General features: G+C 39.4%; 1 protein-coding gene and 1 long non-coding RNA gene across 11 annotated transcripts in view; one reads left to right on the forward strand and one right to left on the reverse strand.

The window, feature by feature from the left end:
* PPP2R5C (protein phosphatase 2 regulatory subunit B'gamma) overlaps positions 1 to 27,644 on the forward strand; it is a 74,910-nt gene that overhangs the window by 40,964 nt on the left and 6,302 nt on the right. For 7 of the 10 annotated variants that reach the window (XM_083436972.1, XM_083436975.1, XM_083436973.1 and 4 more), the window contains 11 exons: positions 5,553 to 5,752; positions 9,272 to 9,382; positions 10,184 to 10,276; positions 10,364 to 10,494; positions 13,296 to 13,355; positions 13,793 to 13,901; positions 17,517 to 17,570; positions 18,578 to 18,748; positions 19,198 to 19,325; positions 22,241 to 22,342; positions 23,907 to 23,979. In XM_083436972.1, coding sequence (XP_083293098.1) covers positions 5,553 to 5,752; positions 9,272 to 9,382; positions 10,184 to 10,276; positions 10,364 to 10,494; positions 13,296 to 13,355; positions 13,793 to 13,901; positions 17,517 to 17,570; positions 18,578 to 18,748; positions 19,198 to 19,325; positions 22,241 to 22,342; positions 23,907 to 23,979 — 1,232 coding nt within the window. The remainder of the gene's footprint in view (positions 1 to 5,552; positions 5,753 to 9,271; positions 9,383 to 10,183; positions 10,277 to 10,363; positions 10,495 to 13,295; positions 13,356 to 13,792; positions 13,902 to 17,516; positions 17,571 to 18,577; positions 18,749 to 19,197; positions 19,326 to 22,240; positions 22,343 to 23,906; positions 23,980 to 27,644) is intronic. The other 3 variants (XM_083436974.1, XM_083436977.1, XM_083436978.1) reach the window with 1 other exon arrangement.
* On the reverse strand, positions 24,738 to 27,500 carry LOC310678043. Its single transcript, XR_014511580.1, has 2 exons — positions 27,001 to 27,500; positions 24,738 to 26,638 (listed from the first exon to the last, which is right to left on the reverse strand). It is a non-coding gene; the product is annotated as an uncharacterized lncRNA (long non-coding RNA).

Below are 27,644 nucleotides of genomic sequence, written 5' to 3' on the forward strand. Positions count from 1 at the left end.
GAACATATGCTATCAACTCAGCATTGTGTCGCACTGTGTTAATATCCATTCTTCAGCACAAGATGCTTTGGTTACTTTAAAATATGTATATATAACAGAAGTAATATTTTATGAAGAATTGCTTCAGTGCACTTTCCCCAAAAATGTTACACCTTTGTGCAAGTAGATCCTTTCCAGCCCCCCCCCCCTTATCAGAGAACCAGATTTACAACTTACCATGGCCCTACCATACATAGAAAGAAGAGCCTTTTGGATGCTATACATTTTATGGTTTCCATGGTGACACAATGCCGCAGAGACATCTTGAAACAATATTCTCACAAGTTAGCACAAATATAAAAATGTCCTCTTTCCAATAAGGAATCCCATGTTGTACTAATCAGAATCTTTTTTCCATTGTCTTCAATTCTTTTTACACAATCCACTGGTAGTAGTAACATATGATTAAGCAGGAAAGCTTTGTCTACCACACTTGCCATTATGCTTTTTTTCAGAAGAATATAGTTTTGCATGATTAATTTTTTATTTGGAATAAATTACGCATCACTTCCACTTAAGGCTACACAGCATGATTAGGTAGGTTTTTTTAACATTATTAGTATTTATGTAGGTGAGGCATTTGGGGTGTAACCTCATCCTTTCCCCAACTCAAGTTGTCAAATGCCGTTTCTTACTGTCATGGCTAATACTTTCAGACCCTACAGAAGTCCTTGTGTGAATGAGATTACTTCATTGGATGCAGCCTTATGTATTTATGGAGAACTGGCACTAATCATGAAGTGAAAGTTGTCCATTTCAACATCTTAAAATAATCTAGATCTGGGCTTTTTTGGAGGACTGTTCGTCAGACTATTGTGCCTACTACTCATTCAATATCACTCACTTCTACTCACATAGATCCATCTGAAGAGGCACATATAGCTGCCGCCAAACCACTCAAATTGTATACGTGCAGGTCCCGCTTTCTGAACACTCGCCATGCAAAAATGTTAATTTACAACCAAATGAAGCTTTCTTGAAGGCACAGCCCACTAAAACGGAGGTTGCCCACCTTTCTGGAGTCATTGGACAGATCTGTAAATTGCTGTGGGCACTGCACCTTAGTCTATTGGCTTCAACAGAATGCTTCTTTCTTGCCTAATTTCAGCAAGAGCAGGAGACCCTGTGAATGTCCTTTACCAGCGCTCATGCACTAGAATATTAGTGCAATGCCTGTCTGGTCTTGCACTTGAAAACTCTTTTCAGCATGCCATCAGGGCTGTGTGGGAAGAAAAGTAACTTTCTATTTTTGTTTCGAGTTAGTCATTTTGCTGGTGTCTAGAGGACAAACGGCTTAACTGTGTTTTTTTGTTGCATTTAAGCTGTAGTTGGGCAAAAGGACACTTGAATAATTATTTAACTGGTTTTCTACCTGTGTCATGCTGAATGAGTAGGCTGCCTAGAGTCGCTCAGATCACAGGATATTAGGAACATCATATTAAAGTAATTTACAGTGCTTTACAAAAGGTAATGAGCTTGAGCAGTCCCTTTTTAAAGTAAAGGGCAGTGAAGAAGCCTTCTTGAGGAAGAAATGAGCACATGCTAAAAGTGTAGTAGAACTCAGGAGAAGTGACAGAGTTGTTTTTCTGTGAAACTCTTTCAGGTGCTAGATAAAATGTCAGGTTTGCTTTAGGGCTAAAATCTGGCTTTATACATTTTGTTTACTTTCCCTCACTCAGCTAGCTTTTCTACACTCTGCCTGTCTGATTATCTGAACTGGCATCTTTTTAAAATTTCCAATGATATTTGTACTTAAAGTCACATTCATTTTTAGTGGTTTCACTTGCAGTTTAGAGTGTTTCTCTGCAGAGTAGCTTTCAAATATTTGTGTGGTTTCTCTGAACGCCATTTCTCAGAATTGTCTTTCCACATTATGTCAAACTTCATCTTGATTTTTGACATACTTTACAAAGCAAAACTGGCCGCTGTCGCATCTTTATTGATAAATAAGAACCGCCACCATTTTTCCTTATATTATTTAGAAGGTTTTTAAGGCAGTGGTTAAATGTGCAATGAATGGAAGGAGCTCCATTTTCTTCTACTATTCCTTCGTTCTTTTGTTCCAGTTTTAACCCAGGACATATCTTGATTGAAACTTAAACTGAAATTAGACTTTCTTGCAGTTCTCTTCCCCACTTTTTTCTAACACTAGTAGATACCTTTTTTATTTTTACTAATAAACAAAATGAACAAAAGATGAAGAGCATAATGAAATACTGTTAAGCAGGTGGAAAGCAGCACAAGATTGGACACTGTCATTGAATATTGTTCTAAAACATTTCTTAAAATACGGATTTTTCCATAAACCAGCTGTGTTGCTTAATATGTATTCTTTTGTAATAAGTTAGCTGAATCATAGTGACTATGAACCATATTTTCGCAATCCATTCAGATATAGTAGGAGATAGGCTTTTTCCATTTTTTAGCTATTATAATCTTAGTATTTAGAAGGTCAAATATTCTTTTTTGCTCATTTTCCAGAATAACATCTTTTAGATAACCAAGCAGCTATAGTTTAGGTCCCAAATGTATATGATATCCTAACATATCAGAGATATTAGCCTGAACAGATTTCCAGGATATTTCTATTTGAGAACAATTCCCAAAGATGTGTATGTAATCTGCTTTATTTAATCCACTTCTCCAGCATTTATCTGATCCTTATATATTAAGTTCAGTTTATTAGGCATTAAATACCATTGATAGAGAGTTTTAAAATAGTTCTCATTTAGGTCTGCAGAAATTAGCAGAACATACATTATTTTACGTTTTTTATTTCCTTTCCTGGGTAAAAATAGCTTTCTTGTGCGCAGAAAAGTGTCTGCCCATTTATTCAGTTTATTTTTTTTTATCTCCAAACAACCTCTTCATATGTTCATTCATTCATAGACAGACAGACAGAGTAAGTTTAAATAGCTCCAGTTTAAAAACACCCAAATCCTGTGCTTCTGCAGAGGTTATTCAGCCTTCCTATTGCATTGGAGCCCTGGGAGCCATTTAGGTCATTTGTAAAATATTGCATCTCAGCTAGTGTATGCTTATGATCACCTGGCCAGGATTAGCCCCATCCTGTCACACATTTTACCCGTTGTGTTCATACAGTCGATGTGTTTCAAGAGAAGTATGACATGTGGAATGGTGATTGTAATTCATGTTAGACCATAGAATGGTTGTTGCATAAGCAGATGCTATACACTGTGTGGGATGTTCTGATTGGTTTAGCATCAACAGGAATTATATTCTCTGACAACAATCAACCACAGTCCGTGACCAACTGGTGAGCCCGTTGGCTATCTCGAATTGCCATTGCAATCTCTAGCCCAGGAGTGAGGAACCTCTGGCCTAAGGCCAATCTTGAGTCCCAAGATGGCTCACAAGACCATTCCCCCTCCTCCCCAAAAAACAATGTGCCCATCAGCTGACACCCCTTGTGATGTCAGTTGGTGGGCAGAAGGGTGGAGTTAAGTTCTGCTTTGACTGCATACACCTGTTCTCAGCGGGGCACTGGGGCACCCAGTTAGCGTGGGAAGGTTGAACCACCCATTCAAGTGATGAATGGGGGAGTTAAATCCTGTCAGTTCTGCAGGTTGCACACCTCTTTATCAGAAGCTGCAACTTATAAATATTTTAAATAAATGTGAAGTGCCAAAAGGTGCCAAAAGCAGATAATTTAATGTTAAATTTTTGCAGGAGTGTCAAATGTCTTTAAAATAATTTCCATGTTGTGAGTATGGTACCCGTATTACTTTATATTTAGTTGTTTGGGGTCTTAGAATTGGCTAAAGCGAGGCTCTTATCCTGCCAGCCGTCATAAGAATGGTGTTCTGTTCTTAAATAGCTGTCATCTAGCACCTTCTTTGTGGTTACCAAGCTCTTTGCTATCAATGGTCTCCTAGTAACACTGACGAAAGCTGTAATTGAATTTCACTTTGCAGTGTGTGCTTTCTAGACTGTTCGGTTAAGTTGATGCTTTTATTTATTTTGAAGATCCAGCTCAGAATTGCTAGATATGTGAAATTTTAATAAAAGCTATCTTTCTTTGCCCAGAATAAAACTTTTTAATTGACTTGGCATTTTTGGTTGCTCAGTTAATATATTTTGCAAATTGCTTGCACAAGACATTACATGCTGAACTAGAAGATATGAGTAACTTAAATTTTCAAGGAACTTTGCCTTTGTACACATGTGTAAATTGAAGGTATCAGCACGGGGAGTCTCATTTCCTGTATTTTCAGAAAAGTGCTGACTTCTCAAAGCTTCCCTGTTAAAATGTGCAAAATGTTTCTTTAGCACAGATGAAAGCTAGATGTTTTCTAATTTACGCAAGAAGACATTGCTTGAAATTGCTATATATGTGCTAGTAAACGAGACTTGAGTTTTACAAGCAAGACATTACTGTCTTGTCACTAGAAATCCTACCTCATTCCTGAGACTGAGGCCTGGTCTTGAACCCTGAGATGATAAGAGTGGACTGTACAACCTCAATTTTCTGATGGGCAATGTCATTTTTGAATATTCCTCTGCATTTAAAACAAAAGCTGCAAGAAGCAGGAAACTCAACATATTAAGGATAACATTTTATCACATTTCTATATTTATAGGGATATTTGTTGTTGTTTAGTTGTTTAGTCATGTCCGACTCTTCGTGACACCATGGACCAGAGCACGCCAGGCACTCCTGTCTTCCACTGCCTCCCTCAGTGTGGTCAAACTATTGTTAGTAGCTTCGAGAACACTATCCAACCATCTCGCCCTCTGTCGTCCCCTTCTCCTTGTGCCCTCCATCTTTCCCAACATCAGGGTCTTTTCCAGGGAGTCTTCTCTTCTCATGAGGTGGCCAAAGTATTGGAGCCTCAGCTTCAGGATCTGTCCTTCCAGTGAGCACTCAGGGCTGATTTCCTTAAGAATGGATAGATAGGGAGATTACTATATACGAAAGCATTAAAAAATGTGATTTCCCCACCTGCCACCTGAAATGGTACTGTCTGTTTTACAACCTAAGGACTCCACCGCTCTATTCTGCAGTATGTATCCAGATTCATAGACTCATAGAAATGTAGAGTTGGAAGCGATCACTAGAGTCATCTAGTCCAACCCCCTGCAATGCAAGAATCTTTGGCCCAACATGGGGTTCAAATGTGTGGAAATGTGTAGCATTCCCATCTATACATAGTTTTGTTTGCTCTAAACTATAGAGCTAACTTGTCATAGGTGAACTTCATGTCCTGTGTTTTACCACTGCATAAGCAAACACCCCGTTTTTCTAGTCACAAATGTGTGTATCACATTAACGATTAATAATGAGAAAAGTACACGATACGCGTCTATATAAGTAAATAGAGAGGCAGGAAAAATAGATTATACACTACGTACGGCACAAAACTTTTACAGCTAAATCGTTATCTCTTCGGGAAGTTCATTTCAGTCTTCCGCAATACAATATTTTACAGACAATAAAGACTGTACTGCATAAACACAATATAGCAATAAAGCAATATTTTCACTCCTTTCAGATGTCCCCCCTGGAGAGCAAGAAAAGCTTTTTATTCAGAAGTTGCGACAATGTTGCGTCCTCTTCGACTTCGTTTCTGATCCACTAAGTGACCTGAAGTGGAAGGAAGTAAAAAGAGCAGCTTTAAGTGAAATGGTAGAGTACATCACGCATAACCGCAATGTAATCACTGAGCCCATTTACCCAGAAGTAGTACATATGGTAAGTGATTTAAATGGAATTTATTTATTTGTTTATTAAAAAACAACCTTTTTGTTCAGAGTAAACTCCCCATAATTGAAGCTCTCTAGGTTCTAGAACTGTGCTCCTCAAACCGTGGGCCTCAGCCCACTTCTCAGGTGGGCTACAGCCTGCCCCTTAATTCATGCAGTAGCCCTTTTGGTGGGCTGAATGCTTGCAGGGGCAGCTCCCTACATGTGCACTGCGTAGGCATGTGGGGCAGTGGGAGTTGGTCGGGGGGCAAAGCAAGAGTGAAGCTGTAGCACACCATGTCGGAGGACTAGATAGGAAGGAAAGAGGTAATGGCCAAGTGCGACAGAAGAAAGAAAATGGGAAGGAGGGAGGCAAAGGAAACATACTGCATGAAGGAGAAGAGGAGGGAGGAGAAGCACCCAGGGCCACTGCTGAGTCTTCAAGCTCCTCTGCTTTTCTCTGACTCTCGCATTGCACACTCAACACCTCAGGTCTCTCTTCCTGCTGAGTCTGCAGAAGAGCCAGGAAGACTCTTCTCCATCCTCTGAAGGGAAGAGGCCAGAGGGACTTCTTTGAGGAAATGAGAAGTAAAATGAATATATTTAAACGTATTAATATTAAAATATTCTAAAAGTAAAGTAATAAACTGGAAATAGAGAAGAAGTGCATAAGACAGGGAAGCAGTTAACAGCAAGAGGATAGGACCAGAGATTAAAGAAGGGGGAAGTTAGGGGGGGGGGAGGGAATAAGGTAGAAGTAAAGCGTGAAGGGAGAAGTAGGGGAACGACAAGAGAGGAGAAGAAATATTTTGCCTGTTTCCACATGCCTCTCAGATTTTACCTAAACTGAAACGCAAGCCACTTTGTGCCCCGAAAGGTGACCTATAATTAAATTTGCATATGATGTATTATAAGATTAAGAATGGGATGTGTGAGTCACAATGCTCCAAAATCAGTGCTGTACTTTGCTATGGGACTCCCTGCCACTAGGAAATGGATGTGGCAAAAAGTAATAGCAATTTCAAAAGAGGCTAATTATGTCGCTTTGTACTTCAATCTGCTGTCATTTTGTAACTGGCATTGCCCTTGCACTGCCATTTTAGGACAGGGGTCAGTATTTTGTCACCCTCAAAAGGATGCTGCAGTTGGAATATTGAGAGCCCCTGATTTACAAGGGTTTTCTTTACGCTTCATTTCCTGCATAACACACTGGCTTGGATTTTTAGTTCACTTTGCACTTTCAGGCTTGTCTTTTATAACTAAAATGTAACAGCACCATACTTGCAGCAGCATCAAGTGTGTTGTATAAATCTGACTCCAGTCCTGCAAAGTCTGCTTTTACTTTTGCTAGAATCTCGATAATCCATTTGTATGTTCTAAATTTACAAAAGGGAGAGTTAATAATCCACTAATTTTGGCATTGCTTGCTAGCCAAACCCATTACTTATGGGCATCACAAAGATTGTCTTCTCCCCCCATCCTCTGATATTCTGATATGTGCAGAAAACTCATGGGGGGGTTGTTTGCAAAATTAACAAAGCAAACAACATCACTATTTCACAGCCCTCCATGAAAATACCATCCTAAAACCATCAGTGAGGGGGAAAGCCTATAACCTTGATGTTACTAAAGTGGTACCTTGGTTTAAGAACAGCCCTGTTTACAAACTGTTCAGTATACAAACTCCGCAAAACCAGAAGTAGTGTTCCGGTTTACGAACTTTAACTTGCTCTACGAACAGAAGACGAAAGCGGCGGGAGGCCTCATTAGGGAAAGCATGCTTCGGTTTAAGAACTGCTTTGGTTTAAGAACGTGTCATGCTTGGGTCTCCTGTCCTACATGCCCAGCCCACTTTAGAAGGTGAAAGAGCACACAGAACAGTTTCTGAAGATGACATAATTGTATGGATTAAGTTCATATGGGAGAAGATGGCCCATGAGACTTTACTGTCCCAAACCACTTAGAGCCCTAAAAATTAGAAGCAGTACTTTGAATCAGGCCTGAAAAGCAAATAGAAACCTTCACCAATGGCATAAAATCAGATTGATTTACCTGAGAAGCATGCCCCTGTCAGCAGTCTAGCAGCTACATCGTGGTCCAGTTTAAAGTTTCTGAACACTCTTCAGAGGCCACTTCCTGTAAGGCACATTACAGTAAATTTTATCTGAATATCAGCAGACCTTGAGTAACTAGAAAAGAACTCTTCTCTAGGAAAGGGCACAGCTGGAGTTCCAACTAATTGGCAGAAAGTGTCACTGGCCACTTCCATCATCTAGAAACAGTGCTAGTCTGATCCTTAAGTGGAGAATGGAACTCCATTCAACAAAGGAAATACACCTATACCCAGTCCAGTCATATTTTTGATTGAAAGCATCTCTGATTCATCTGGTTTAAGTTTAATGGTTGTTGCTCCTGATTCCATTACTTATCTCAGACACCACTTTGTGACTCCTGCTGTCTCCCCCAGAATTCATTGGCAAAAGAGCAGGTGGTGTCTGTCTGTTGATGGCACTGTAACCCAAATCACAGTAACTATTACAAACATCCTGTAAAGTATGCCAGTCTTATTCCCCTATTACAGATAAATGTTGGGGCTAAGGGATATTTGTCTACCTTATGCCTACTCAGTGAGTTTATTCCTGCGCTAAGATTTAAACCAGGGTCTTCCCAGGTCATACTTACAGACTTACCACTGCACTGTAGCAGTTATTTAGGACTGCATGTGGTAGTTAGAACAAAAATACGTCTTAATACTTTGGTTTCAAAAGCATATACAGTCATACCTTGGAAGTCGAACAGAATCCGTTCTGAAAGTCCGTTCAACTTCCAAAACATTTGGAAACCAAAGTGAAACTTCTGATTGGCTGCAAGAGCTTCCAACCGAAAGCCGCGGAAGTCCCATTGGACGCTCGTCTTCCAAAAATAGTTCGCAAACCGGAACAGTCATTTCCGGCTTTGTGGCGTTCAGGAGCCAAAACGTTTGAGAACCAAGCTGTTCGAAAACCAAGGTACAGCTGTATCTCTCTGAATGTGTAAACTAAGAGGAATGTATTGATATTATGGTATGGCTAATGTGCTGGTTTTTTTCTTGCCCCCTTTTTATTTTTTCTTTAGCAAACTTTTAAATAAAGTTAAAAACACTTCTTCACATTTAATAGTCTTGATAGTGAACAGAATACTAGTATACATGGGGATTCTTAAAATATAATTACAAAACCTTTTGACAGTAATTTACAGAGGAGCTTCCAAGATACAGTGTTCTTTCCCTCTGGTTTACTGGACTTGTCCTAGAGGCAAGATCCTTCTTTATGTAAAGCAAATGAAGTGAACATTATTTCTGGGGTAGCGAGAGATAGAAACTTGGAGAAAGAAATGCAGAATAGCAAAACTTGTTTGGTGGTATTTGGAATAAGATTTTTTTCTGCTGTGTATTTACACTTGTTAGGATGTCCCTGTTTAATTTTTTTGTTTTGTTTTGTTTTTAAATGGGATTTTCTTGTAATGCCACTTAGACAAATGTGATTTTTAGTTTGCAGTTAACATGTTTCGCACACTACCACCTTCATCCAATCCAACGGGAGCAGAATTTGACCCAGAGGAGGATGAACCCACCTTAGAAGCCGCCTGGCCTCACTTACAGGTACTATACAAACATATTTTTTTCGTTTCTCTGACTAAACAAAGAGGGACTAAATTGCTGCAAAACAAAAGGTTTTAAATCTGAACGCTCAACGCACTGGTTTGCTGTTCTAAGTTTCTAATGGATAGCTTACACCTTTTAAGACTGCACTTTGACATAAATGTTAATGAACTGTAACTTGGTTATTTCAATGTAGGTTTAGTGTAATGCTTTAATCATAAAAATATAAATGAATGTATATTACAGTAATTGATTTGGGCCTTTTGGTGCTTGTAGGGTTATAGCTTTGAGACATAAGCTGTTTTTAAAAGTGTAAGGTGCATGGTGCCCAGTATTATATAAACAAAACCCCACAAATATAGTGTACACATAACACCGAGCTGGTTTAACTAAAGTAACTAAAGTATTCGAGTGTTGGATTGGGGTGGGTAGCATAAAGGCCGGGGGTTGCATATGGTCAGGCAGGGTATGCTCTGTTCAATTTCCCACCTCTTTTCCTTCCAACAGGGATTTACCACCAGTTGTGTTTTTTTCAGCCCAGCTTTGGCAACTATTAGCCTTAATTTGTGTCTTTCTCTAGGTAACTGAGCTCCTATGAGGTGCTTGTGCAGGGAAAGTTCTGGGTGGTTTATGCTCATTAAAAAAATTTAAGGGGATGTATACAGTTAGGAAGTCGAAGTGATTAATGCTGTTTAGTTTTTCTTCAAATGGTGTTTAAAATTGAGTACTATTTTTAACTGCTTTTCAAAATTCAAGTTGCATTTCTGTTGTAAAACTAATTTTTTTGTGGATCTTTTTCAGCTTGTTTATGAATTTTTCTTAAGATTTTTAGAATCTCCAGATTTCCAACCTAATATAGCTAAGAAATATATTGATCAGAAGTTTGTATTGCAGGTGAGGTTAAAAAATGAATATATCTTCAAACTTTAAATCCATATTAATCTGAAATAGATTAAACAAGTAAATGTGCGTCTCTTGCAGCTTTTAGAGCTCTTTGACAGCGAAGATCCTCGAGAAAGAGATTTTCTTAAGACTACTCTGCACAGAATATATGGGAAATTCTTAGGCCTAAGAGCTTACATCAGGAAGCAAATTAACAATATATTTTATAGGTATGTTTTCATTCTGTGCCAATGCAAATTAACTGGGTAAGGTATTTTAGAAATGTTGTAACTTTGATGGTACTGCCCTGCTACCCTCAAATGTTGGCAGTGTTTCATTAAATCTGCAGGTAAGCCTTTTTTTTTTTTACGATGACTTTAGCGTTATTTTAATTTGCTGCTCCGGTTAAACTGAATTATGGGTGGGAATAACATGTTAAAAGTTCTGAGTACAGAATTAGCTTTCATTAAGAATGTGCTTTTGGTCAGCTTTGGCAATTTCTATGTTTTACCTTTTGAAAGCTCAGGTCAAGCTTCCTTGTTTCCTTAAGGTTGGAGTTCTGTTGCATTTACCTATGGCAAGTTATTCCAATCCCCCATGACCACATTCTGGCATGTGAATTAATACAGTTGTTAAATTTATTATCCCCCTGCCCTCCCCGTACAGTGAGTATATGCACATAGCATTGGTTAAAAGTGGTTTGGAAAGAGGTGTGTACAGCGGTACCTTGGGTTACAGACACTTCAGGTTACAGGCGCTTCAGGTTACAGACTCTGCTAACCCAGAAATAGTACCTCGGGTTAAGAACTTTGCTTCAGGATGAGAACAGAAATCGCATGGCAGCGGGAGGCTCCATTAGCTAAAGTGGTGCTTCAGGTTAAGAACAGTTTCAGGTTAAGAACGGACCTCCAGAACGAATTAAGTTCTTAACCCGAAGTACCACTGTATTGACATATGACCTTTGAACTTGTTATCTTTCCAGCATATCTGCAGCAGGGCACTATTCTTCCAACATGACTCTATATATATATATATATATATATATATATATATATATATATATATATATATATTGCTATATTCCCACTCCCCTTTCTCCCCAAGGTATATTGAGCTATAATAACTCTGCCAGCTTTTAGTTCATTTTTCTACAACTTTTCCCTCTGTGCAGTTTTCCCCAAAGGGAATATATGGTACTGCTCCTTTAAGAGCCTGGTGCCAACTGCGCCACAGCTTTTTGCCAGTTCATCCATAAGAGACAATAGCACCAGCTGTAGAGGGAGCTTATCTTCTGTACAAATGGTAACAAATACGCACTTTGGGGTGGGGGCGGACAGAGGCATTGACTAAAAATAGCAAGTAAGCTTCATCTGTCTGCATTCAGCAGGTTTTGGCCATACAGAGCCAACACCAATATTTTAGATGAGTGTTTCCTCCCGCCCCCCAGGATAAGAGTTTCTGTAGAAAGAAGAGATGCAGGGTATAATACACTTCTGATGGGAAAGCTTTGATTTAGGGCTTCAATGCACAATGTATGGCACACACCGTTGTGAAATCCATGATACTGTTCATTCCACTCTTAAATCAACATATATTTAATTCTGATATTCCATCATGGGCATGTTGCCATAGTTAAGGTGTGAGGTTGGGTTGCCACATAACACTAAAGCACGGTTTATTAACTGGAATTTATTCCTTCATTATACTACCTTTCCTTCAAGGAGCTCCAAGTGTCATACACGATCCTCCTCCCCCATTTTATCCTCACATTTTATCCTGTTAGGTAGGTTCAAATGAGAAACTGTGAGTGACCCAAGCTCACCCAATGAGCTTCATGGTTTCATGTGAACCAAGTCCTGGTCCAACACTCTTCTCCACTGCACTAAACCATGGTTTCATGTAATGTGTGAGCCAGGTCTCTGCTCTGTCATTCACTGATAGGGTCTTCTTCATAGTGGTGCCCACTTTTTGGAACTCGCTGCCAGGGAACCTCCCAGGCTGTTCTTCTACTTTTTCTTTATCAGCAGGTTAAAACATTCCCTTAACAACATAGTTTATAAATAACTTCCCCAGCCACTGAATATACCAGATTGTTGGTTTTTTGTGGATTTCATGAGCTCATTGTTTGGTTCAGTATTATTATTTTAGTTTGTTTGGGTTTGTCTGTCCCCCACATACCAGCAAAAAGAAGAAGCTGATAAACGCGCATATATATATATATATATATATATATATATATATATATTTAAAGTTTCAAGAGCTTTATTTCCTTGATGTAAAGTTGTTATGTTAACAAGTCTATAGATATAGTGCAGCTTGCCATATGATAGTAACCAAATGGAGACTGGGCTACATAGTGGGTTGTTGTGCATTTCTACTCAGAAGTCATTCCCACTGAATTCAGTAAGGATTACTCCCCCATAAATTGGTAAAGTTTGCCGCTTTAATTCTCTAGATTTCATACTAACTTTAATTCCATCCCTCTCAGAGTATTTTCGAATTCTAGCTGATCTACAAGGTAGCTAATAGTCTTTTTGTAAATCTAAGATTATTACAACTAGCACTACTTGTATTTTCCTGCCCTGTTTCCAAATGTTGTTTAATGACATGGAAGGATGTGATACACCTTTGCAGTATTTTAATTGCCTTTAATACACACTGGGCAATAATTGGTGGTAACACTATAACAGAAGTAAGCAAAGCTCATTTAAATGGGGTTTAATCTTTTCTATCAGCTTGGAAACCACTATTTTTTGTGTTGCACTACCACTAGCAAACCAAAACATTTTTAAATGATTTTATACAGAAAGTATATAAACAGTAGAACAAAGTTAAGGATAGGTACAGAAAAGAGTCGGCCTAAAAACTAGATAGAACCTTTAGTTAGGCAAGAGTATTGAACACAAAATTTTCTGGTATAGTTTTAAAATAAATGGCAGCTGTTCCTCAAGTTCTTATCCAACTTGAGCTAGATACATTACCAAACAGATGCTGACTGTCCTCATTGCTGATAACGTATTTGCTTTGTCAGGTTTATTTATGAAACAGAACATCACAATGGCATTGCAGAATTACTGGAAATATTGGGAAGGTAAGCTGCTTAATAGTTATGCATCATAATGTTACTATTTGTGCTCTAAAGCAGAACGACTTTCAAAGAAAGTGAGGGTGGACCTTGGATTGGAAGAAATTGGTACAATTTGTACAGCTTATCTTGGTTCGAAATGAAGAAAATAATCACTAGCGCTTACGGGGTGAAAACAAAAAATGTGGGAGTACTTCAGGATCAGACAAACCTGTCAAAGAATTCCTGTGTGTTTTAATACATAAGAATCTACAGTTTTGCTCTTGCTTGCAGTGTAAGTGAGCATTGTACTTGGGTATTGCGTAAATTCAGAATGAAATTTGAGTGGGAAACATGTCATGAAACAATAGAATAAAAGTGATTTCAAGAAAAGATTTCAGGATAAAAATGTAACATTATTTTTTAAAACTATGATACATTAAATCTCCTCTCCTCCTTTCTAGTATAATTAATGGATTTGCCTTACCATTAAAAGAAGAGCACAAAATTTTCCTTCTAAAGGTATTATTACCTTTGCACAAAGTGAAATCACTGAGTGTCTACCATCCACAGGTAAATGATTCTGCATTTGAATTTTGTTTAAGAGTGTTGATTTAATAATTTACAAACTAATTCTGAGTATATATAGGAAAAGGATAAAATTAACGAAATGTTACAGAAATGCCACCCTCATTTACAAAGTTCGTTGTTTAGCAATAGGTATGATTTTGTTGTATATTAGAAGCCTGATACTGACTTAAATTAATGTCTGTGTATTTTGGTTGCTTCTGAAAACTATTAAGGTGGTTGGAATGGCTTCGTTGCATTTTGGGCTCACTTTAATTTCACAGTGCTGTAGCAGACTCTGACAAAATAAATGAAAGATCTATCATGCTACTAAACTCCCAGGTGTGCTGCAGAACTCCCCCATCCTAGTGTCCACAAGTAGCTGTCCAGAAGAGCTTTTCTTATGAATGGTGAATTGGCCTTTGCCATCTGGCTGCGAGAGTGTTGCTTTGGCATCTTTTGTGTGAATTTTGCAAGACGCTTTAGGGATAAAATCGCTCAACTTCAACCAGAATTGGATTTCACATTTAAAATGATGGTATCAGATGTCCCACTTTAGTTTGGCCTTTGACCGTTAACCTACTTGCAGGTCCTTTATCTGTCCTTTGATATACAGGCGTTGACCATTTTGTGCAGGGATTCCGTTCCTGGAACCTGCAAGCGCCAGCAGAGTGTGCATAAGCCTGCCCCGTTACGCCCCTGTTTTACCATCTACCAGGTCCAAACGGGGCACAAGCATCAGTGGTCGCACATCAGCTGAATGCGTACAAAATGGTCACTGCCTGTATATTATTCCATTTTGTTTTGGAGTGGTTTTATTGAATTTTAATATCATATGACTACATTGTAGTAACCTGCTCTGGAACCTTACGGTCAAGGCTAGGTAGGATTTAATAAAAAAATAAAAAGGTTATGGAATGAACTCCCAGGTAACATTCACCAGGCCTTGTCTCTCCTGCCTTTTAAGGAAAAGATAAAGCTAGTATGTTAAAGGTTTTTGATTATAAGGACATACTGAGTGTGGCTTGCTTTCATTCTGGGATATTCTTTTTCATTTTACTTGGGTGTTAATATGCCTCTGCTCTGTTTTTTGCATATGCAAGTTGAGATTTTTGTGGGTTGTATCCAGTTGTGTCTCTTCATTGATGAAAGGCTCTTTGATCCAGTGGAGGCTTTCATTAGGGTAGGGGAAGCTAATCTTTTTTTGTCCCAAGAGCCGTGTCACCCCCTAGCAAACCCTCCACGGGGAACATGCCACTGTGGGTGTGGTTAAAAAGTGATTGCAGCCACCCCATACACACACAAACACAGATGCATTCATCCTTAAATAAACCCCAAAATGAGCACTAAAATCACATCATAGTCATTCTGGTACAGCAAGCAGCTTCAGCTTCCTCCCCATCACCCCCTCTCAACTAGAGCACAGGGTGCTCAGTTTTCCTCCACATCACCCAGCACCACAGTGGGGAGGATAATCTGACAAAGATGGGGTGAAGGGAAAATAAGTGATTGGGGAGGAAGGTGAACAAAATATCTTTCCTCTTCCCACTGCCATTGCTAGCAAAACGGAGTGCTCCAGAAACAGGAAGGAATCATAGAATTGTAGAGTTGGAAGGGACCCTGAGAATAATCTAGTCTGAAAAATTCAGAAATATGCAGCTGTTCTATACGGGGATCAAACCTTCAACCTTGGCATTACCAGCACCATGGTATACTTACCTGCTTCAGTTCTGTGAGTGAGTAGGGCTGTTTATTATGCTTCTGCTGAACTGTCTTTGTTGGTGTAATGCGATTTGGAATCATGCTTCAATCAATTGTTATATTGTGTGTCCACTGCTTTTAGATCCTGCGGAATGAGGGGTGGTTTATAAATGTAAACAATGTCCCCACAGCTGGAAAACATGAGAGCACTCCTTCCTGTTTCTAGAGCACTGCTAGCCGGGGGGGGGGGGGGGACCTGCTTTGTTGGTGCTGCAAGGAAATTGGGTCGGGGTTGGCAAGCCAAATGAAAGGCACCACCTTTGCATTAGCAGAAAGAGAGAAGTATTTTCATTGATTCCCCTTCCCTCTGCAGCAGCTCCCTCCACCTCATCCCCCAATTTGCTTCCAAGGGCTCAGGGGCCCCTTTGGAACAATGCCCTAGGTGGCATGGGAGGATGGAGGAATGTACAAAAATTGCTTCTCCTCCTGTGCCCCTCACCACCCAGCTGGTGGAGGCCTCCTCTGGATCAAAGAGCCTTCCCACTGGTGGAGGGACACAATTGCAAACAACCCTATGTTTCAAACTTTCAAAATACCTCCCATCAGCGAGGCGAGCTTCAAATGTTTAAAATGAATAGTTCCAGCATGCACTTTTCAGCTGCGGGTTGAAATACTGCTTTGTAGGTGTGTGCTGTGCTTCTTTGGGTGTCTTCCCCTCCCTCCTTCTACAGTAAACAACAGACATAGTATTTTTCCATCTACCAGGAAGCAAGGTGGTGTGTGTTCTCTCTTGCGCAGACACAAAGAGCCATCTGGAAAAGCTCAACTCTTGTTTGAGCAACATTGTAGACTATTATAGTTACAGTGAAGAATACACAGCTGCCTTTTGCTGGATGAGTCCAAATTCAAATAAAGCGCACAATAGGCTACGGACCCACTGATTTTAGCCTATAAAGTTTATCACTTGCTTTTTGCCCCTCACTTTCGTTTATCCCTTCTGATAAATGCTCCTAGAATAGTAGAAGAGGCAATAGTATTCAGTCCTCACTCCAAGAGCAAGAGTGGAATTTCTTCTAAGAAATTGTGAATTTGCTTATTTTTTTCTTATAGTGAATTATCAGCTCTCACACATCACTGCCAATGAGGGCCTCTGTAGCTGCAAACCTTTGGTGCCTTTCCCTTCAGCTAATTTTATTAATCGTGCAAAATGTTGCTTAAGTTTTTAGACATTGATTGTGCTTCTGGAGGCCTATGTGCAGTTACAGCAAAACCGAAGCTTCATGTCCCAGTGTTGCATACAAAAACTGCTTGTCTGATTTCCATAATCATTCTGGATCTGACAGCTGCCCCAGGTTAAAATTATTTTACAAAGGGATAGAAGTTGTCAAAAATAGTATCTTTTTGTGGGTTTGAATTTAGTAGTGTTGAAGAGGGCAAGTCAACAGTACGGTTTACTTGCTGAATAAAGAAATATGGAATCTGTCAAATATTCCCATAGATCCCGGTTAACCTCAAGGTAGCTAGGGTGGTGGTGGTTGGTTTTCCTCCTTCCCTCCATATTTCCAAAGATTTTGTCATTAGAAATAAAGAAGTGCCACCTCAACAAAACATTGCAGTGTGGAGTGTTACAGTTCAGTGTAAATAAGCAGGTATAGAAAACTACTTGTACAATGGACATTGTTATATCCTACCTGAATATCACAACCCAAGTTCTCAAGTTCACAGTTAAACTGTTTTTCTATAACCTACTTTGTGAGCCTTATTCGTAATCTTAAGTGTTGTTGAGGTTTTGCATTTTGCAATATATTTTGGGTTTCATTCACCAAAAATGAACATTCAATAACAACAAAATGTATTTGACTTCTGTATATATATATATTTTTGTTAGCCTAACAATGTTACTCTTTCCCCTCAATTTAGCTGGCATACTGTGTAGTTCAATTTTTAGAAAAGGACAGCACGCTTACTGAGCCAGTAAGTTTAATTTCTTTTCTTACTTTTAAAACACATCTTAAAAAGTTTTTACCAAAGTAATATAATGGAAATACATTTGATTGATTGCAGGGCAGCTACCTTGTCCCCTGAAATAAGTTATGAATTGGTAAAATGTTCTACTTGCTAATCAGCTGATTGCAGTGACATCAAGCTTCCCTTGCCAATACAATCAGAATTCATTTTAAGACTTACAGTCATGCACTGACAGACCCATCTCTACCTGCCATCGCATATGATGTCAGGTGTGGAACAGGTGGGTGTGGTTTGGAGAAATGACCTCATGGGTCAAATTGAGACTCATTCTGAGTCTAATTTGGCACACTGGCCAGATGTTCCCCACCCATGTCTATTCTATTTGCGTTTTCAGTTGGAAATGAAAATAGTGTGAATAGTTTTTCAGTGTGCTTGTAGGAGACACTAAAAAACATCAACAGATGTATTTTGTCATGCAGATATTAGCTACGAGTTTAGTGTGTGCTTCCTCATCTCTTATTAAGAACATCAGTGAGAGTCATAAATAGTAAAATCACCTGCTTAACAAAAAAACATTAAAACCTGTGTTTGTTACTTGGAGGTAACAAACTTTGACCTCTCCAGGAAATCCAATCGCTATGAGCACATTCTTCATAATCAGCATGACTATACAGAAAAACACATACAGAAAAACATGTGCATGAGAAATTTCAAACAATACTGAGAAAGATGTTGTTATTTTGAGATCATTCCTCTTAAGAATTACTTAGCCTTTCTTCCATTCTGTTTGCAGAGGGTCAAAGTGTTTTAAAAACAAAATCACATTCAACCTTCATTAACAGTTTTTAATTGCAAAGTAAAACTATAATGCCTGCCATTAGTCAAGAATCTTGAGTGTATATTGTTGTTACAATTATTTCATAATGGTGGCAGTCAATGCAAGCAATCCATGATAAATCACTGGACAGATTTATAATGCCCTGAACATTCCCTCCTCCCTCTTTTCTTTACAGGTGGTGATGGCACTACTCAAGTACTGGCCAAAGACTCACAGTCCAAAAGAAGTTATGTTTTTAAATGAATTAGAAGAAATTTTAGATGTTATTGAACCATCTGAATTTGTAAAGGTTATGGAACCTCTTTTCAGGCAGCTAGCCAAGTGTGTCTCCAGTCCACATTTCCAGGTTGGTAATTCCAATAAATGCAGTACTGTAATTAAGTTTGACATTTTGACATTACACTGCATTAATCACTGCTTAGTGGATATGTTATATGCCTTTTAAATGGACCACCTTTCAGTATGTTGTTAGGCACAATATTTTAAGACCGGCTGAGGGCAGGAAAGGAATAAGCTCAGCTACTGCAGCTGTGAAGTCTCCTCTCTATTATTAGTAAACAAAAGTACAGCTAGTCTTTCTGTTGCTTTTGACAGTACCAGTTTGGGTTTCTAGTGGATGCTCACACAGAAAGCATAAAAGTGCCACCTTCGAAGCTAAGGAAGCAGCAGGCAGGGGAAGAGAAGAGCTCAAGTTGAGATGGAAAAAGGATTCTCTGCTTCCCAAAATGAGAGAACTGTGTAAAGTGTACAGTATGTTAGAGTTGTTGAATGGTAAAATGCTCCCATGTCTCTTAGGTGGCAGAACGAGCACTATACTACTGGAATAATGAGTATATTATGAGCTTAATCAGTGACAACGCAGCAAAGATTTTGCCCATCATGTTTCCATCCTTGTACCGAAATTCAAAGACACACTGGAACAAGTAAGTAGCCATTGAAATATATTGCTTGATGCCCTAAAGTCTGACTGTTCATGTCACAGCATTTTTATAGAAATATAAATCTCAATAAAGTTTGTGTGCTGCGGTTTCCTTATAGATATACAAGATTGTAATCGGTCAGAAGTATTTCTTTCAAGCAGGTTAGGTGAAGGTAAATGTCACATCACAATAAGGAGCTAAGAAAGATTGATTGAGTAGGTTCTTCCATATCTATGCAGAGTTCTCAGGCACACATCCTTAAAATCACTGTTCACAAACCAGCCCGCCATGTTGATGCCACACACAATGGCATAGTGGGGCGAGTCTGGTTCACAGCCCTCCCACCCTGCTGCATACAGCAGAGGTGGGGAACGCTTTTGCCTCCATGGGCCAGATCCTTCTCGGGGTATGCCTTGTAGGCCAAATTTGACAGATGGGTGGGGCTGCCCACCTGTCAGTCACCTGGAGTCACATATGTGGGGCTTGAAGTCCAAAAGTCGGAATGTCTTTGCCCCTCACATGCAACAAGATGCTTCCAAAAGGAAGTCCCGCCCTCCCCATGATTTTAGCAGCTTCCACATGCAGTGGGGCTTCCCTCCCCTCTCCTCCTCTCCCCACACCCCCACAAAATTGGCTCTGTGGAGATTCAGTAGAAACCCGTAGAACAGCACACAGTGGGAGGAGAAGGGGGATTGTTCCATCCAGCAAGCTTGAAATGTTTGCCCTGGGGGAGCTAAGGTAAAGGTAAAGGGACCCCTGACTGTTAGGTGCAGTCGTGGACGACTCTGGGGTTGCGGCGCTCATCTTGCTTTACTGGCCAAGGGAGCCGGCGTACAGCTTCCGGGTCATGCGGCCAGCATGACTAAGCTGCTTCTGGCGAATCAGAACAGCGCACAGAAGCGCCGTTTAGCTTCCTGCCAGAGCGGTACCTATTTATCTACTTGCAGTTTGACGTGCTTTCGAACTGCTAGGTTGGCAGGGATTCAAACCGCCGACCTTCTGATTGGCAAGCCCTAGTCTCTGTGGTTTAGACCACAGTGCCACCCGCGTCCCCTGGGGGAGCTATCACCTGTTAATCCCTCACAATGAATTGTAACCCATGATCACCAATTGACTCCCAGTATATTTCCAAGCATAGTTGAAAGTGTTGGTGCTGACCTTTAATGCCCTAAGCGGCCTTGGCCCAGTATACCTGAAGGAGTGTCTCCACCCCCATTGTTCAGCCCAGACACTGAGGTCCAGCTCCAAGGGCCTTCTGGTGGTTTTCTCACTGCGAGAAGTGAGATTACAGGGAACCAGGCAGAGGGCCTTCTCGGTAGTGACGCCTGCCCTGTGGAACGCCCTCCCATCAGATGTCAAGGAAATAAACAACTATCTGACTTTTGGAAGACATCTGAAGGCAGCCCTGTTTAGGGAGGTTTTTTAATGTTTCATGATTTATCATGTTTTTAATATTTTGTTGGGAGCTGCCCAGAGTGGCTGGGGAAACCCATCCAGATGGGCAGGGTATAAATAATAAATTATTACTGTCATCATTATAAGTTTATATTATTTCCCCTCTTTTTCCTCTTTTCCTTCTTTCTGCATTTCTGTCCTAGTTGGTTGTATTTTCATATAGCATGTCTCTCCTTTGTCAGTTTTAATCCACACAGTAGTTTAGAACTCTAGCATGAACCTGTTACTAGCCACCTTGATTTTGCAACTGCTATTTGCCTAAAGGACCTTTTAACTGAGCTACTGTGCGAATGCTGGATGTCCCATAGCCTGATGCTGGTGGCAGACTAATGACTACTGATAGAGTAGCCAACAATGCATGTTAAATCTGCACAGTGAAAGAAAATGCTGAGTAGACAGTATTAAAAGTTGATTTACACTAACTGGATGTCAGTAATCCATTGATACATTGGTTTTAAAGTAACATGGATTACTTCATTGAAGATTTGGCAGTCTGTATTTTTTTCGCTTCACCACTTGCGGCTGTCCAGTCATTCTGTCCTAAGCATGAGTAATATCACTCTGCGCAGTCACATACACAGAGTATATGGCACACCTTTGTACCTGTTTAACTTGCATGATGCAAGGAGCCATAAAACTGGTTTGTCTTTTGTATCTGATGGCCTAACATGTGAGAGATTATTTTTGCAGAATAACTTAACTTCTCTGGCAGGGAGTGCTGCCTAATTCAGGTGACGAGCTTTTACTTTCTCTCCCCACCCCCAATACCATTTTCTGATCTGCTAATTTTAGCTTAAGAAATGAGCTGATAGAGTAACCAAAATTCTCCCACCACTACCAGTGGCTGTAATCTATCAGGAAAATGCCTTGTAGAGACAATACAGCTGTGCTCAGGAAACATTTTAGCCCAGTATGTCTGCATAATGTTGCATAATTTTCACATCAGTTGCTAGAAACATGTTAGATGTAGTTTCAAGTATTGGCAATGTTCTTACTTCTTTTACTGAGGCTTCTGTTACTGCGTGGAATTTTGTAATATGGACGATTAATGTTAAAATTGCTGAAATTATAGCATTGATATTCAAGAGGAGAGCAATATAACATCTAAAGAGTGCTTGTTTTTTGGTGTTGAGAAGTTATAATGCATACTTTAGCTAATGGAAGCATCCAGTGACTAATTTCTGGTTTTTATGGTGTGTGTGTATTTTGAAGTAATCAAACTTCCAGAAGAGATATTATGTAATTATTACTTTTAGAAGACATCTGAAGGCAGCCCTGTTTAGGGAAGCTTTTAATGTTTAATAGACTATTGTATTTTTATATTCTGTTGGAAGCAGCCCAGAGTGGCTGGGGAAACCCAGCCAGATGGGCAGGGTATAAATAAATTATTATTATTATTATTATTATTATTATTATTATTATTATTATTATTATCATTCTGAAGCCAAAATTTTACTTTATAGGACAATACATGGCTTGATTTACAATGCTCTGAAACTATTCATGGAGATGAACCAAAAACTGTTTGATGACTGCACACAGCAATTTAAAGCAGAAAAAGTTAAGTAAGTTTCCTCTTGAACATCTTCCTTTTTCCCCCTTTCATTTTGTTTTCCACTGATTTATTAGAATAAGCACTATCACTTTTATATATATATATATAAACAATAACAACTGTTTAGCTCCTTGAAAATGTTCTCTTCCTGCTATTATCATCATGATTGGTTTATATTGCATGCCCGTATATTGTTTCACAGTGCTTACTGGAGCTGTGTGAAACCCATTAATCTCAATCAAAAATGGGCTGATTCACAATTCACCGTCTTGTTTTGGAGAATACTTGGGGGAGGCTTGAGCAATTTCTGGGATTCATCCAGAGCTCAAAAAGTCCCGGCCCTAGGAAACACCTCTATCATCAGATTGCAGAGTGTCAGTCCCTCTTCTTCCTTTTCTACACTTCACCAGATTAAAAGTTGTGGAGGAGAAAGAGGGGAAGCCCCACAAAAGCCAATGGCTCTCTGCCCTAAATGTTGCTGAGCATGCTCAGCAATCCCATTGTCCACAGGAACTCTGGGAGTTTTATTCATGTTCCTCCAGGAAGAACAGAGAATTTTATTTCCTGGAGTAAGCAGAAATATTTATACCCTGCATTTCCTCATATATTTCAAGGGGCAGCTTTGAAATGGGAAAGGGGGCCATATTACTTGTGGCCAGTGCATAAAGAAGAATGGAAAAATTGCATAAGCAACCCTCAAGTTTTACCCATAGCTGCTATATTCTCTCCCTCCCAAGGCTAGCCCTATGATGAGGCAAGGTGAACCACAATGCATACTGCCCACGAAGCTGATTGTCACTGCCTATTATGCTTTTATATTTGTTGGAGGCTGCCCTGAGTGGCTGGGTACAAATAATAAAATTATTGTTGTTACTGCCCACCATCGCAACCATCCTTCCACTACTCCCTGGTCACCATGGACCACCACCACAATGCATTGAGTGACGGTGCTCTTAACAGCAGGTCTGTCCAGAGCATGGGTCTCACCACTCCTTATCCTGAGGCTTTGTGGGTGAAGTAGCCACAGAAATTTGGCCACCAGAGTGCCATTGTTTTGCCATAACAGCAGCCAACACTACATAGAACCAGTCTGTTTAAACAACATTTACCAGTGTTGCAGCAAAGTGGTGGCACAGGCAATCTCTGGGGTCACTTCAAACCTCAAATGCCTCATTCTGAGGAAAAACTACCTCAGGCAGGGCAGAGTGTTTCACCAGCCCTACACAAATACACACCCCTTCAAAATTTGGTTAAGTGGGGTGGGAAAAGATATTTCCAGCCATGACAAGGTTTGGATTGGTGTTGAGCTTATCTTGTAATGACTAAGGGTTTTCTGGTATGTGGAGGAGTCATTTCTGAAATTATTTTCTAACCCCAATATATACTATTCATGATATCTTACGGCTGTTTAACCCTCTGTTATATTTAAATATATGTCTGACGTTAAACAAGTAAATACAAAAAAAAAACACACCCTGTCCTTTTCTGTAGTGTCAAAAGCAATTTGGTAATTTGATTTATTTGAAAAGTTCATTGAGCTTTTTCTGTGACGTGTGTGGGTTTTTTCCCCCTAGGGAGAAGCTAAAAATGAAGGAACGGGAAGAAGCTTGGGTTAAAATAGAAAATCTAGCCAAATCAAATCCCCAGGTATTTCAAAAACGTTCAGAGGCTGAACATTTCAACTGTACATTAGATACTGATGGAACAAAAAGGGGCACCATGAATGTAACATTTCCTTACTCACATTTTTTAAAGTAATTAAAGAAGATGACTCGGTGTGGCTGAAGTGTGCATCTTTTGGTGGTTTCCAATTGTCCATGTGGCAATAACAAATACCACACAATAGCCTGGTTGTTAAAAGCTCTTCATTACATGGTCAGTCTTTAATAAATACTTCTTCTAAGAGCTGTAGCTGCCACAGGTGAGCCAGAGAACAGTATTCATGTATGAACAAATTATTGACAAGCCAACAGAATCCACTGTTTGTATGTAATGTTGGAAAAGTCCACGCAGAAAACAACATACATAATTTCTGGGATAGGTCCCAGGAACCTTGCAAGATGCTGCTCTCATAATTGTGACTCATGAGACACCACAAATGCGGGTTTAGGTGTTTTCCACATACTTCTTAACCGTCGCCTGGAAAAAAACGTGACTAGCAAAATATTTAATTAGAACTAGCCCTAATATTCCTTGCCTGTTGAGATCAAGCAGGTGCCTTCACTGTACTCTTTTTTGGCACCGGTTTGGACAAGCCGACCCAGATGCTTAGGAAGTTGAGGTCATTTTAATCCGTTTTAGCATTTTAACTTTTGTATGTTTTAAAGTAGGGTTGTGAATTATTATTTTTTTACTTCTTTTTATTGTTTTATCATTTTGTAAACTGCTTTGAGTATTTTTTTAAAAAATCAAGTGGTGTACACATTTTATGAAATAAAGAAATAGTTCAAGTGATACGTTAAATCTGTAAGAGTGCTTTGAAATGTCATTGTGCCGGTGGCCTGTTGGCATACTTGGTCACAATCACTTTTGAGGTGTCTCCCCCCCCCCCATCAAGTGGTATATAAATTTCATGAAATAAAACAAATAGATTAAAATCCCTCTGGTTCGTATCCAGAGTAGGCCTTCTGTTCACCAAAGGGTGGGAGATCCAGTAGAAGGAAGGAGGCTGATTTCTCCAATTCCCCCTGCAGCCTCTTACACCACTTCCCACGCTGTTCTGTAGGTTCATCCATCCCTCCTCCGGTTCAGGTTTTCAGGAGGCACAGAGCTGAATTTGGAATTGGCAGGAATTACCTCTCTTCTGTGAGCTGAACTTCACTCATGGGATTGAACTGCAGCAATATGACTCTCTTTTAGCACATCTACAGTAGAAATTTAAACTAGTTTTCAAATTGCTTTAATTGGAGGTCAGCAAGAAGGAGTGTTGGAAATCTTTGTTCTATAAAAAGAACTGAAAGTCCCAGAAGTCCTCAGTTAGGAATCATGACAATTTAAACAGGTCTGAAAACTATTTTAGGTTTTAGAGCAGAGATATCATTTGCTGAGCAATTTTCTGTTGTTGTTGAATGCCAATCTTGTTTAAATCTCCAGCTAACATTGTAATAGCTGTAGAGAAGTTTGTTATTAGAAGTACATATTCAAATAATTTTATTTGGATGAATTTGAGTATGCTGCAGCATTTATTCTATCAGATGGCGTGTCTGAAGCACCCAAAGAATATTGACAACACTCCTAGTAGAAAAGTTTATTGATTAAGACCTTACTGGGGTTGTACTTGACCCTAGACATACTTACAGAGAAGTAAATCCTGTGGAACTTGGTGGGATTTATTTCTGAGTAAAGATGTGTAAAATTGTGAAGGGAGTAAAGTCTAGAATTGGCATTGATGTTAGCTATGCAAATATGGTCAGTCGCTACAACTGCCATGATTTTTGAGGCACAGAGGTAGTAATCCTACATAGAAATAAACCCTGTTGAACACTGTGGGAACATAGAAATTTGCTACCATGATACTTTTTAAAAAATAGACTTCTTTTTCAAAGAATATTAAGTAAATTACAATTGGTTTTGTTTTGCTTCGTAATATGTTGCTTCATTAAATTACATAAAAGAAGATTTGGTTCGAAAGTACACCAATGCCAATGATTGATCTCAGAATTTGTAACTCTTACACTGTTTATAAAGTAATCATGCATGCTGCTTGTGTGGATCAGTTTGTATAAATAGTGGACCCAATTTCATATAAACATACTGTTGTTCAGGTTAATTTAGTATCAGTGATAAGTTATTTTAAAATGAATTTCATGCAGAAAATATATTAAAGGATTAATTGGTCTGTTGGATAATTGTTCAAATTAGTGACTTATCTTAGAGCATATTTGCTGACTTATAAAACTTCATTGGCCCCTTTTGCACATCCCAGTAGGCCATAGTTCATGGTTTACCATGATCTTGATTGCTTTGTTGCTTCTGGATAGCACTTAAAAGAGACAAACCATGATCCTTGGCTTACAGTTGCATCCAAACTGGATATCATAGTTTGTCTGGGTGAAACAAACCACAGTCTCTGGTTTGGATATAATGCTATCAACTATGTTTTACTGAGGTGCAAACAAGACCATATAGTCTCTTGATTCAGGTAGGTAGCCATGTTGGTCTGATGCAGTCAAAAAAAAAAAATAATAATTGCCCAGTAGCACCTTAGAGACCATGTAAGTTTGTTCTGGGTGTAAGCTTTTGTGTGCATGCACACTTGGTATCTGAAGAAGCGTGCATGCACACGAAAGCTGATACCCAGAACAAGCTTACAGTGGTGCCTCGCAAGACAAAAAGAATCCGTTCCGCGAGTCTTTTCGTCTTGCGGTTTTTTCGTCTTGCGAAGCAAGCCCATTGGCGGATTAGCGCTATTAGCGCTATTGACAGTTTAAGGGCTAAAAACGGCTTTTTTAGGCTTAAGGGATTAGCGGTTTTGCTGCTAAAATGCTTTTAGCAGCCTAGCACTTCAGAAAAAGGGGTTTTGGAGCGGAAAAAAAATTCAAAATTTTTCATCAATTTGCGAAGCAAGCCCATAGGGAAATTCGTCTTGCGAAGCGCCTCTGCAAACAGAAAACCCTTTCGTCTTGCGGGTTTTCTGTCTTGCGAGGCATTCGTCTTGCGGGGCACCACTGTAGTTGGTCTCTAAGGTGCTACTGGGCAATATTTTTATTTATTTCATATAGCTTATTATTGGCAAGTGCTGATACCAATAATTGGGCTAATGCAAATATTTTAGCATGCTGGTCTTCTTTTCCTGGCATACCTTTAGCCATCATTTTGTGCAGTGATTGGTCTTAAATTCTTCTACTAAATTTTAAAATGGTACGTTACCAACCAGTATAAAGATGTTTGCCCTAAAGGTTACTTTTGATTGTATCTTGGATCCTAGGAGCTAGTTTAGGATTTGACTGAACGTTTCTCATTTGGATTTCCCATCACACCAATTTAGCGTGTCTAGTTTGGAAATCCTTCAAAGTCTCAAAGGTGCTGCAGGATAAGGGGGCTGGGTGCATAAAGCCAAACTGGGAGAACCATATTGTTTCATATTTCCATTGCAGAAACGTAATAGCCCTTCTGGATCAGAGCAATAGTGCATTATTCAGCATCTTGTTTCCCACAACAACCAGTCAGATGTTCTGGGAAGCCTCACAAGTAAGGCATTCCCCTTTAAAGCCATTTAAGCTAGTGGTCATAACCTCCTTTTATGGCAGCAGATTCCATAAATTAAGCACTGTGTGAAGTTATTTTCTGTTTTTGTTTTTTGTTTTTTATCT

The sequence above is a fragment of the Podarcis tiliguerta genome (genome assembly GCF_965153285.1).
Source record: "Podarcis tiliguerta genome assembly, chromosome: 1".
In the NCBI taxonomy this organism is placed as follows: Eukaryota; Metazoa; Chordata; class Lepidosauria; order Squamata; family Lacertidae; genus Podarcis; species Podarcis tiliguerta.